This window comes from Poeciliopsis prolifica, unplaced genomic scaffold (genome assembly GCF_027474105.1).
Source record: "Poeciliopsis prolifica strain line A6 unplaced genomic scaffold, Auburn_PproV2 SCAFFOLD027, whole genome shotgun sequence".
Taxonomy (NCBI): domain Eukaryota; kingdom Metazoa; phylum Chordata; class Actinopteri; order Cyprinodontiformes; family Poeciliidae; genus Poeciliopsis; species Poeciliopsis prolifica.
The window spans coordinates 6,422,048-6,434,703 of NW_026562402.1; the positions used below are offsets into that span (position 1 = coordinate 6,422,048).

General features: G+C 45.6%; 1 protein-coding gene across 3 annotated transcripts in view; it reads right to left on the reverse strand.

The window, feature by feature from the left end:
- Positions 1-5,073, reverse strand: part of soga1 (suppressor of glucose, autophagy associated 1) — a 78,596-nt gene extending 73,523 nt beyond the window's left edge. For all 3 annotated transcript variants that reach the window (XM_055048431.1, XM_055048432.1, XM_055048430.1), the window contains exon 1: positions 3,817-5,073. In XM_055048431.1, coding sequence (XP_054904406.1) covers positions 3,817-4,770 — 954 coding nt within the window. In that variant the 5' untranslated portion in view covers positions 4,771-5,073. The remainder of the gene's footprint in view (positions 1-3,816) is intronic.
- Positions 5,074-12,656: the final 7,583 nt, after the last annotated feature.

Genomic DNA, 12,656 nt, shown 5'->3' on the forward strand with positions numbered 1-12,656 from the left:
GCATGCTAGTTTTTTAATCTGCTGGTGGAAACAAATCCCCAAAAAACTTGGAAGTTGCAAATGCAGCATGAGGTGAATGACTCAGAAACAGCTGAATAAAAATGCACACCACACTTTTCAGATTCTTTTGTCTCAACTATGTGTCATTTTTCTTCTTCAGTCAAATTATTTACATTTTGTTGGAAATATCACATAAATCCCCTGTAAGTACTCTGCGGTTTGGTGCTGTAACATGACAAAATGTGGAAAAAAAGCAAGGAATGTGAATGCTTGAGCAAGGCTCTGAGTATTTTGTGTTAAAAGTTGATGTTTTCCTCTTTTCCATTACATTCTCAGAATGCAAGAGTATCATTCAGATTTCTTGATTTATTTTCTCCTGTATGAATGCATGCAAGTTCTTCATGCTGCTTGCAATGTTAAAATGAAATGCAAGAAATGGCAAAAGTGTCAATGTAATTCAAAGACAAGTGAAATGTATATTTTATATTTTGGTGCTGATTTCCAGATTATACATATTGAATATTCATTCTCTAATACTAACCTAAACAGTTTTATTCGACTTAAATTATATAATAAAATTGTTTAAGAACATTAGGTGGGAGGAAAATACACAGAGCAGCATTAATTAAACTCCCCTTTCTGTCCTGTTTGCTTAGTATCTGTAGTGGACAAGGAGGTATTTTCTTTAAACAGAGCCCATGATATGCTCTGTTAAACAAGCGTTTAACCTGTCACAAATTCAGATATCAGGTTAAAAACCAAGATTTTCTAATCACATACCTGTCAAGTGTTAGGTCATATATAGGTAACAGTTGTGTGCAATGAAGTGATAAGTTTAGGATTATGTTCAATGACTCAAGAAACCAAAATAAAATTGCTCTTTTATGCACTTTGCTGTTCAAGCGACAACCTTCGGAGCTAAAATAATTTGTAACATTTACCCAAATCCAAAGGCTTTGGGTCAATTTGTACCCTCATCTCTACCCCTGTGCTGCAGTTTCACCACGGCCTACTTCCACTTCTCTACCAACCTGCTCAAACTATTAGACGTCACTGTATTTTTACTTGAAGTTCAGTTTTTTTTTCTGATTTAATAAATAACACTACATAATTATGTATACTGACAAACATAGCATTCTTCAATCTTTCATATTGTTTGCATGTTGCCTCTGGGTCCTCTGGCTTCTTCCATCAAGTCAAGAACTTAAACTGTTATATCAATATAGCCATGTTATCTGTGGTGAAATATGACAGGCTGTGACCCCCGAAAAAAAAGAAAAAAGAAAAAAAGAAGGGTCATCAACATGGCTTATGCAGTTTATTCCTGCTATATTTTAGTTTTTTCCCAAAAGACATATTTACCCAAAGTAGACAGAGTATCCATATAAATTATGCCACAGCACAAAACAATCCTACCTACCAGGAAGTTAAAATAAAAGCTCTCAGTGTCAAACAACGTGGTGGTGAAATCACACTAACCCAGACCTGTTTCCTGTCTGCACAAGGAAACTGATGCTCGTCTTGCATCTGAAACTGTAGTCACAGGACAGACATTCCTCAAAAATTAAATCAAGCCTGGGAAAAATACTTTTGAAATCAGCGGGATAGCTACGAGTAGCAAAGGCTTACTTATACTGAACAGAAAGGTTTCTGTTTAACTTTAAGCGGAAGGGAAAACACTTGAAAAGGGCAAAAACGGAGCCAAATGTGCAGAAACAATGAAACTGTTGTTTGCATGAAAGACGTCGTAAAGTGTCAATCGCAAGTAGTATTTTTAACACACTGCAGACGCAAAAGATTTTTAAGTTGACTGATGTTTATAGGCTAATTGCCAATAGTGACAGAGAGGCAGCACTACAAGCTCACTCAGCAATACAGAGGCAGAGTCCAGATCAAACAATAACAAAGAACATCAACTGAGGCTTAAAGGAAAGAAGGTGCCCACGAATAAGATTTGGAGTAAAGATTTAGCTCCAGTCTGTTAATCTGATGCTTAAACAGTATGTTGTTTAGATCTTTGCAGGTGTTCCTCACAGCTGCAACGACAGATTGACATCACTGCAGGCCCTCCCAGGAGGATTTGCTGTGGTCTAAAGAGGTAGCTCTGAATCACGACGGCCTATATTCAATCTGCAGTCTGCCAGAGAAAAACGGCACTCAGAGGACGCAAAGAGTAGCTTTAAGTAAGAGAGAAACGCACGAGTGTCATCATGCTTCAGTGTTTCGCTTGCACAAATAAAAATTGCAAAGGAATGTCGGTGAGAAGTTTGGTCGACCGTCCATTACCACATTCAGAAAATATGGATCATCTAACTATTATTGCAATGGGTGTAAAATGTGACATATTTACATCTTTTTTCTACAACTTCAACACTATGACAAGATGGATGTCTTAAGAATTGAATTAACACTTATGCATTGCCAATTAATTTTCAAATATTTGTCCAGCACAAAGAGAGACACTAGGGAAACGTCTCTACACATGTTGATGAAATCAACTAAAATCACCAAAGTAGTGTTGTTATTTTGAAAATGGTCAATTATCTAATCACTTTTCACTGAGGGCTGACTAGCTCTTCCTGAAACCTGGTTTGAGTAGAAAAAAAAAGGTCATAATTAAGCTAAAAAATAAATAAATAAATAACACACTCCCTTCAGAACAAGCAGGGCATAAAGAACCAGAAACTCACAGAGGCAAGTGTTCCTGATCAGTCATCGCTTCCAATCAATCTCTGACAATTACTGGCTTGTCTGGTCAGACGTTGCAGAGCTTCGGGACATGCTCCCTAATTGATCGTTCCCTTAATCAGTCAATCTCAAGGTGGGCTTGACCAGTAGATTCAATTGTATTGCTTTTCACTGCTGTCTACGAGATCTGAAACAGTTTTTTTGTTTATTGTTTTTTAACTGATAACATCGTCAGGATAGTTCTACTGTAACAATTTCACTTAATATGCTGGATGTCACTCTACAGCAGTATCAGCAGCACAGTGTTTGTGTCAAATGGATCAGACTATGCCTGAAAGATGGGCTATTGGCACTAAACTGTATTGCTTACTGTAAGCACAAATACTGTTTTTCCAAGGCTATTGTGTCTAAGGTCACTATTATGTAAATGAATACAAATCACAATCAAACTTTTCTGCACAAGCTGCCATTCAAATTACTTTCGGGTCCATCAGGCCAAAGCATTTTGTTCAAAGACAGAAAGTTTTCAGCCTCATAGGTGCCAATAGTGCAACGAATTAAGCATCTCTTTTTTCTAATGAGAAGGACAAATTTAGCAGTTTTTCTCATCAGCAATTCCAAGTAATTTTTGTGTTCTCTGAGAGAGAGAAAAAAAATCAGAAATGTAAAAGACAGAAAATCCTGAAATACAAAAGCAAACCAGCTGCTTGTACATCTTCCTAGGATTGGTTGGTTGTGTGTTTAGTGCCTCATCCTGAACAGAAGCTCTATTGTTATTTGTCAATGCACACACAGTCAAAGGCATTTGGCTTTAAGGGCCTCTGATTTGCAGAGAGACTGCAGAGCAGGTTCAGATATCAAACTATGAATCAAAGAAGCTCAGGTAAAAAGCAAACTCCAGACTCTGTTGGGTTCGAGTCATCCTGAAAGTCAAAGCTCAGATCTGGTTTGGATCGTGTCACACCCTGGAGCTGGTATTCAATTTGCTAAAACTACCCCATGTAATGAAAAACAGCCAAACTTACTGAGTTGTTAATTGTAAAATGACACAATTTTTAGTACTAATGTCTTACAGTGATGCGTGTTAATACGGGAACCACAGATAAACAGGAAATACATGCTTCTTACTTTGAGGTAATCATTTTCAGATCTCAGCTCTTCTATCTCCCTGAGGTACTCCTCATGCATGCCGTCGGTGAACTCCTCCGTGAGGTCTGAGAACGCCAGAGAAGTGCTGGCCGGCACCCTGCTGTCAAACGAGGTGGCCGACCGCTCCTCGCCCGGGGAAGTGCTGTCCTCCCCGGTCTCCACGCTCAGAGAGCGCCGATCCTTCTCATCCTTCCCCGCGGTGGAGCAGGTGTTCTTGGCGGCTGCTCGCTGGCCAGCTCTGCTCCCGAGCGGCTTCTCTCCTTCTGCGCCGCGGCTGCTCCTCGACTCGGTGTCGCTGCTCCCAGCATCCGCCGAGAGTTTGTTTTCCTCGGAGGCGCAGTCCGAAAGCTCGGAGCTGCTGTCTGTCGGGGAGAGCTTCCCCGCGGCGCACCCGGAGTCTTTGGACAGGTCGTCGGACCCAGTGCTGGCGTCCGACGCCTTCCTCCGGCCGCTGTTGCTTTTTGCCACTTTGGACGCCGAGGTCTTGGACAGCAGCGAAGATTTCCCCACCGCTTTACCGCCGCCCCTCTCGGCTTTGCCGTCCTTTCCAGCGAGGCTGCCCACCGGGCTGCGCCTGGAAATGCGGCTGCCCAGATGGATGGCTCCGGGCTTGACGCTCAGGGTCGTGCTCCCGATCCCTCCGCGGATCTTTGTGAGCGACCAACCGGGCACGTCCTTCGGCCTCGCTGGAGACGGTGCCCGGTTTATCTTTTTTTTCTTTTCACCCGTGTGAGCGGGCTGTGCCGCCGTTTCAGCCCCGCGCTGCTGCTGCTGCTGACCGGGCACCGAGTGCTGCCCCTGGCCGCCGTCCGCGCTCTCCGTCCCGCCTCCGCTTTCCATCTTCTGCCGGAGATGAAGTCTCCGTTCCTTTGGCGAGGCGAAGGAGAGGTGAGTCGGAGAGTTATGGACATCAACCTCCTTTGTTTTTGTCATTCATTCCGTGTAGGGCGACACAATGAGAAGCTGCAACAAACCACCTCCTGTTTGCTGAATTCGGGAGGCAGAAGAAGTTGAATAAACAAGCGCAGAGCCACACAAAAGGGAGACCAGTCCTCCTCCTACAATGCGAGCGTGCAGAGCAACAGGACGAAGATGAGCCTGAAAGCTTCAAGACCGCAAAAACAAAAACCCCAGCTCGTGAAGCAAATTTTTCAAACGACTCCGTTTTGTTGCGGTCCTCTCGTTTCTTTGGGATTTCTTTGCGCGGATAGCACAAACCAGCCGGTTCCTGCTCAGTGCAACTGTGTCTGAGAAGAGGGAAGCAATGTGGTGGCCCTGGTCACTATCTCGCTGCCCCTCTCCTCTCCCCGCCCAGATAATGGGATGCATTGAAAGACGGGGCGAGTCGCATTTCTGCAGCTCTGTCGCCACCGTTGTGAGGACGCACAAAGCCACCGGGAAATAAACACAAATTCATGCGTATTTTGGAAAACGAGACATTCAAATGCATTTAGCCACATATTTACACCAAAATAAAAATCCCAGCAAAAATTCCTATCCTTTGGCCCAGACCGGGTCTCTAAAGGATGTAATAAAATAAATTAACACAGTAAACAGAAAAGGTCAAAATCATTTTGCAACACATTGTTGTTGTCTGAAGTTGTGACTTGAAAACCGCTGATTGTGACTGTTTCTAATTTTTTACATGCATATCAAACATCTTTAAGTCACATCTCTATAGAAATCTATAGAAAATAAATACACAGTTGAAGTCCTTAACTTAACATGGTAGTGTTCAGTGTACAAAGTGGAAAAAGGTTTTCATATTTCTCTAAAGCTAGAAATCTTTTTTTTTTTTGAAGAAAAAATGAAAATAACTTCAATATATATATATTTGGTACATCATTTTAATTCTTCTAGATTCTCATTCAGGAGCCTGAAAGTCGAGGACAAATTGACATTTCTTTTTTCTTGAAGGAGTTTCAACTCTTATTTTAAAGGCGTCTTCAGTTCTGACCGTATTAGGACTTTATGGGCTTATGAGTTGAGGTCAGAACAATCACATTTATGAGGCCATTGAGGTCAGAAACGGGACGATTAGGGCATGTGAGTCTCTGTCGTCCCACTTCTCAAGCTTGAAGTGGAAGAATTTCTTTGGCTGAATGGAGAAGAAGCACATTTTCCCCTCTACAGTGGGTAACGTTAAAAACTTTTTTCCACCTTTTGTGTAAGAAAACATTTGCACTGATTCTGCCGAAAACAGAAAACGTTCTTTACCAACACAAAAGATCCATTTGTTTGCTTTTGCAATCACCTCATTTGATGTGGTGAGATTTAGGAACTCACATCACCCGGCAGTAGCCCGAACCTCAGTGTGAGACCAGGGGGAGGAAACTCAGTAAACCAATCAACAAATACTTCCACAGTACAATCAACATATTTTACTAATTGTGTGTGGAAAAACACCCCGATGTGCCTCTCATTGACATACCCTCCCAGTTACAGAGTCTAAAAGATTTCAGTTGCTTTTGGGACATGAGAAACAATAGAAAATCGCTACGTTTGCAAGAAGTTTTCAGTGCAGTAATTGGATGGCCGTGTAGGTGGGTGAAAGCACGAGCTGCATCAGCACTGTCACTACACTTTATCAAGCCATCTGAGAATAAGTGATTGGCATTGTGTCACATTTTACTGCCCCCACTTTTTGGAATGTTGTGCACTTTTAAATTTAGTTACATTTGTACTTTCATTTCAAATTTGTAGGACCAAACCATAAAATGTCTTCCCCCAGCTGCAGATTTATCAGGCTAAACTAGTCATTATTTGTTCTAATGTTTTGGCTGAAGTGGAAAATTACTCACCGCAAATAATGTGATTCTCATCTGCCCTATTTTGAAAAAAAAAAATCTCTACAGAACTTTCTAAGACTTTCTGCATCTCAGAAAGTCAATAAGCAGTGCCCTGTATGTATATACTGCTTTAATCTGACTGGTTTCCCTCCTATTCAAAGAACAGAAGTTAAAATCTGTAAAAAATTGTGACCCAGATCTACCACACCAGACAAGACCCAAGGTGTAGGTTGTGCAAGGAGGCCCCGGAGACAGTCCAGCACATAACAGCAGGGTGCAAGATACTGGCAGGGAAAGCGTACATGGAACGACATAACCAAGTGGCAGGCATAGTGTACAGAAACATCTGTGCAGAATATGGACTGGAAACCCTGAGATCAAAGTGGGAAACACCCCCAAAGATGGTGGAGAACGTCAGAGCTAAGATCCTGTGGGACTTCCAGACCCAGACAGACAGAATGGTAATGGCGAACCAACCAGACATTGTCGTAGTGGATAAACATCAGAGGAAAGCCATTGTGGTTGATGTAACAATACCAAGTGATTGCAACATCAGGAAAAAGGAGCACGAGAAACTGGAGAAATACCAGGGCCTCAGGGAAGAACTGGAGAGGGCCTGGAAGGTGAAGACCACAGTGGTGCCTGTGGTCATCGGGGCCCTCGGGGCAGTAACCCCCAAACTGGAGCAGTGGCTACAACAGATCGCAGGAACAACATCAGACATCTCAGTCCAGAAATGTGCAGTCCTTGGCACAGCCAAGATACTGCGCAGAACCCTCAAGCTCCCAGGCCTCTGGTAGAGGACCCGAGCTCAGAGGATAAGAACCACCCGCGGTGGGTGAGAAGGGAATTATTATAATATATATATATATATATATATATATATATATATATATATATATATATATATATATATATACACAAATTGATCTGAATTATTCAGTTTAATTGGTAGGAAAGTGTCAGGATTCAAACAAACTACTGACATTGAAACTGCGTGCTTCCACATAGTTAGATAATCTACAGTATCATTACTGTGATGAGCTCAGTTTAATGGGCTCTATTACATAACGGGGATTTGTGTTTTATGCTGCTGGGTTTTGAGCTCAGGCAATCACCATAAATTGATTGTCTTGTCAAAACATCTATTTATTTAAGCATCTCTGAGAAATTATAATATACTATGGAACAATGTTTTATTACATGTCTTCCAGCTCAATGGAAATCAGTTAAAAAAAAACCACAAAAACAAAATGCACAATTACACCAAAATTGTTGATGCACAAGCAATGTTTTTCACAAAGAACTAAAGAAATAAAATCAGCTGTTTGGTAGGCCTTATCCAATTAGAGGTGGAAAGTAACATACAAGTACATTTTAAAAATCATATTGCGTAGGAGTTCAATGTTTCTTGGCAGTTATCTCAGAAAGTGAAGCAGTTATTTTAAATAGATTAATTACACAAAAAATAATATTTCTAGCATTTTATTGTATTGTAATTTCAACAATTACAACTTTCAGGTAAAGAAAACCCAAAATTCATTTCCCCAGAAAATTTGAATGTCATAGTAGTTCTGCACATTCAGAAAACAGGTTTCCAATAATTACCTTTTTCAATGTATTCTAATTTTCTGAGAAACTGAATCTTGGATTTTTATCATCTGTAATCTATAACCATCACAATTACAAGAAACAAAGTCTTGAATTTTATTGCTATGTGTGACAATTCTATACAACGAAGGAGTTTCACTTTCTTTCATGACTAACAAGAAATACTGAATTTTGCTTAATATTGAAATGTTTTAGCTGTATCTGTGGAGAAAGAGAAAAAAAATAGGACAATCTTCTACCGCCACCTTGTGTTAAGAAGGAAGAGTTGCAGCAGAAACCACACTAGTAGTTGTAAGTGGAAAACCACACTAGTAGTTGTAAGTGGAACAACCATAAACAAGGAAGAAAACATTTAAGTGATAAGGTAAAATTATTTGCAGGACCACAAGTTATGTAATATTTTGCAGTAATTGTTATGCAAAGTATTCAAAGGTGTATTTTTCTGACTAACAAATGTATATCGACAATAAAAGCAGAGCAGAGTCATGACATGGATTTTGATTTTGACACCATACATTACAAGTGTGATGAAGAAAACAAAAATGTTAAACACATTTGTTCATAGTTTGATTAATTGCATCACAACAGGACCACTGGCCCTCTTTCAACATTGCCTTCATATGTTACTGGTGTCAACATTTGTCTATAGTCCATTCAGATGATCAAATATGGTTTGAACACTTTTCTGCAATCAAGAAAACAAAACACCTTAAAAATCTAAATGGAAACAATCAAGAACTAAAATTATGTGATTTCACCAACAATCTGAGTGTTGGTGCTTGTGGTTTGGAGGATATAAAAATTATTTAAAGCATACCAAAATGCCTAAAAATTCACAAACTATGTTGTTCTATAAAAAGATAAAACATGGCCATTTTGAAATGAACATCATGGCTCACTACCCAGTGTGTTTTAACCCTGAGGGAACCCTGCTTCATAGTACTTTTCTGTTACTTATGATGGACTTCTTCAAGGTTGTGCACAGTAGTAGAACTAATTGTGTCAGGTTCTGTGTTTTTCTGTGTTTAATTCTGAGTTCTGTGTCCTGAGTTCTCCTAGTTGTCCTGTCTTCCCTTGATTGTTCCCAGGTGTGTCTGATTACCCTCAGTGTATTTAGTCCCTCCTGTGTCCTTTGTTCCTGGTCGGGTCCTTGTCGTTGTTTGTCATTGTTTGTCGTTGTCGTACTTTTGCCTTGGTCTGCCGTTTTTGTGTTGTTTAGCCGCCTGTAAGACCAGTTGCTACCGGCGTTGAGCCCTGGCTTCCGCTCAGCCGTGCTGCCTGGCCGCGGACTCTGTTTATTGACTGTGTTTTTGTGGACTATTTTGTTATTAAATTACACCACCGTCAACTTACCTGGGTCTCCAGCGTCTGCCTCACCACCTCACCACCACCATTTCATGACAGAAGGACCCGACCATAAGTACGGTGAGGCACGCTGTTCCGCATAATGGACCCAGAGGGTTTAGAGGAGCTGCTCCGAACGATCCAGGAATATGAGGAGTCTAAGAGCACGTCCACGTATGCGTTAAGGCGATTGGGGTTCGCCATACGCCTGGGACTGCTGCTGGACTACTGGGTTCCACGTCTCCAGCACCCCGCGCTGGTGGAGCTGCAGCGGGAGGCAGAGGATATACGCCAGACAGCCTTCGCGGCGTGGGATGCTAAACCTCTGCCTCCCAGGCCAGACATCCGCTCCGCCAGCCCAGCTCCAGCCTCTGCTCCTCGTCCTGCTCCGCCGGACCCCGCTCCGGCTGCCGTTCCTGCTCCGCCGGACCCCGCTCCGGCTGCCGTTCCTGCTCCGCCGGACCCCGCTCCGGCTGCCGTTCCTGCTCCGCCGGATTCCGCTCCGGCTGCCGTTCCTGCTCCGCCGGATTCCGCTCCGGCTGCCGTTCCTGCTCCGCCGGATTCCGCTCCGGCTGCCGTTCCTGCTCCGCCGGATTCCGCTCCGGCTGCCGTTCCTGCTCCGCCGGATTCCGCTCCGGCTGCCGTTCCTGCTCCGCCGGATTCCGCTCCGGCTGCCGTTCCTGCTCCGCCGGATTCCGCTCCGGCTGCCGTTCCTGCTCCGCCGGATTCCGCTCCGGCTGCCGTTCCTGCTCCGCCGGATTCCGCTCCGGCTGCCGTTCCTGCTCCGCCGGATTCCGCTCCGGCTGCCGTTCCTGCTCCGCCGGATTCCGCTCCGGCTGCCGTTCCTGCTCCGCCGGATTCCGCTCCGGCCTCCGTGGACTCTGCTCCGCCGGATTCCGCTCCGGCTCCTGCTCCTGCTCCGCCGGATTCCGCTCCGGCTCCTGCTCCTGCTCCGCCGGATTCCGCTCCGGCTCCTGCTCCTGCTCCGCCGGATTCCGCTCCGGCTCCTGCTCCTGCTCCGCCGGATTCCGCTCCGGCTCCTGCTCCTGCTCCGCCGGATTCCGCTCCGGCTCCTGCTCCTGCTCCGCCGGATTCCGCTCCGGCTCCTGCTCCTGCTCCGCCGGATTCCGCTCCGGCTCCTGCTCCTGCTCCGCCGGATTCCGCTCCGGCTCCTGCTCCTGCTCCGCCGGATTCCGCTCCGGCTCCTGCTCCTGCTCCGCCGGATTCCGCTCCGGCTCCTGCTCCTGCTCCGCCGGATTCCGCTCCGGCTCCTGCTCCGCCGGATTCCGCCGGCTCCTGCTCCTGCTCCGCCGGATCCGCTCCGGCCTCCGTGGACTCTGCTCCTTCCGAGATCCCTAGTGTTCCTTCCGAGATCCCTAGTGCTCCTCCGAGATCCTAGTGCTCCTCCCGAGATCCCTAGTGCTCCTCCCGAGATCCCTAGTGCTCCTCCCGAGATCCCTAGTGCTCCTCCGAGATCCCTAGTGCTCCTCCCGAGATCCCTAGTGCTCCTCCCGAGACTCCCAGTGCTCCTCCCGAGACTCCCAGTGCTCCTCCCGAGACTCCCAGTGCTCCTCCCGAGACTCCCAGTGCTCCTCCCGAGACTCCCAGTGCTCCTCCCGACTCCCAGTGCTCCTCCCGAGACTCCCAGTGCTCCTCCCGAGTCCCCTAGTGCTCCTCCCGAGTCCCCTAGTGCTCCTCCCGAGTCCCCTAGTGCTCCTCCCGAGTCCCCTAGTGCTCCTTGGCGCCGAGGACGCCCTCCGGACCTCCCCGTGGGGTCTGCCGCGGGCGCCGAGGACGCCCTCCGGACCTCCCCCGTGGGGTCTGCCGCGGGCGCCGAGGACGCCCTCCGGACCTCCCCCGTGGGGTCTGCCGCGGGCGCCGAGGACGCCCTCCGGACCTCCCCCGTGGGGTCTGCCGCGGGCGCCGAGGACGCCCTCCGGACCCCCCTCGACGCCTCTGCCCTCTTTCTGTTTAGTTTTGGACTCTTGGCCCCTCCTTGTGTTTCCGCCCACCTTTTGTGGGTAGTTTTTTGTTTTCTGGACTCTGGCCCTCCTTCCGTCGCCCCTCCGCCCACCCTGGTTTTTGGGTTTTGGATTTTGTTTTTGGGCGTCTGGTAGCCGCCCTTTAAGGGGGGGTACTGTCAGGTTCTGTGTTTTTCTGTGTTTAATTCTGAGTTTCTGTGTCCTGAGTTCTCCTAGTTGTCCTGTCTTCCCCTTGATTGTTCCCAGGTGTGTCACTGATTACCCTCAGTGTATTTAGTCCCTCCTGTGTCCTTTGTTCCTGGTCGGGTCCTTGTCGTTGTTTGTCATTGTTTGTCGTTGTCGTACTTTTGCCTTGGTCTGCCGTTTTTGTGTTGTTTAGCCGCCTGTAAGACCAGTTGCTACCGGCGTTGAGCCCTGGCTTCCGCTCAGCCGTGCTGCCTGGCCGCGGACTCTGTTTATTGACTGTGTTTTTGTGGACTATTTTGTTATTAAATTACACCACCGTCAACTTACCTGGGTCTCCAGCGTGCTGCCTCACCACCGCAAACACCACCATTTCATGACAAATTGAATGTTTCTGTTAACTCTGACTAATTAAACAAACGCTTTGATTTAAAGAGTTTGATTCACCAGTTAAAAAATGTTGGAAGTCCTTTTGATTATCCTGATCCCTTACCAAGTTGATCAGGATACTTTGCATTCTTTGTAGAGTGATTTCAATTGCAATTAATTGTGCACAGATCATGATGACCCTTTATCCAGTGGCACATCAGAAAAATCTTACAAATCCACAGTACTCCATTGTTTCATTAAAATTTCTTTATTATGCCCAGGGCCTCTGTATGTGCTAAGAATGACTGTGTCTTTGTGTGAGCGATTGAGTAGAAGCAGGACTCTGTGTCCCATTGAGAGGATGAATAGAAACTATTTTTTCCTCTAGTGTTCTCCGTCTGCTCCCCTCCTCCTCTCCTGCCCTCTGATCACATTCCCTGTTCTCCTCATCACACCATTATTGTTATGTAACTGCAGAGACACACAGAACACTGCCTTTCTGTCCCCTGCTGGTTATCACACTAAATTAAACTGGAATAAG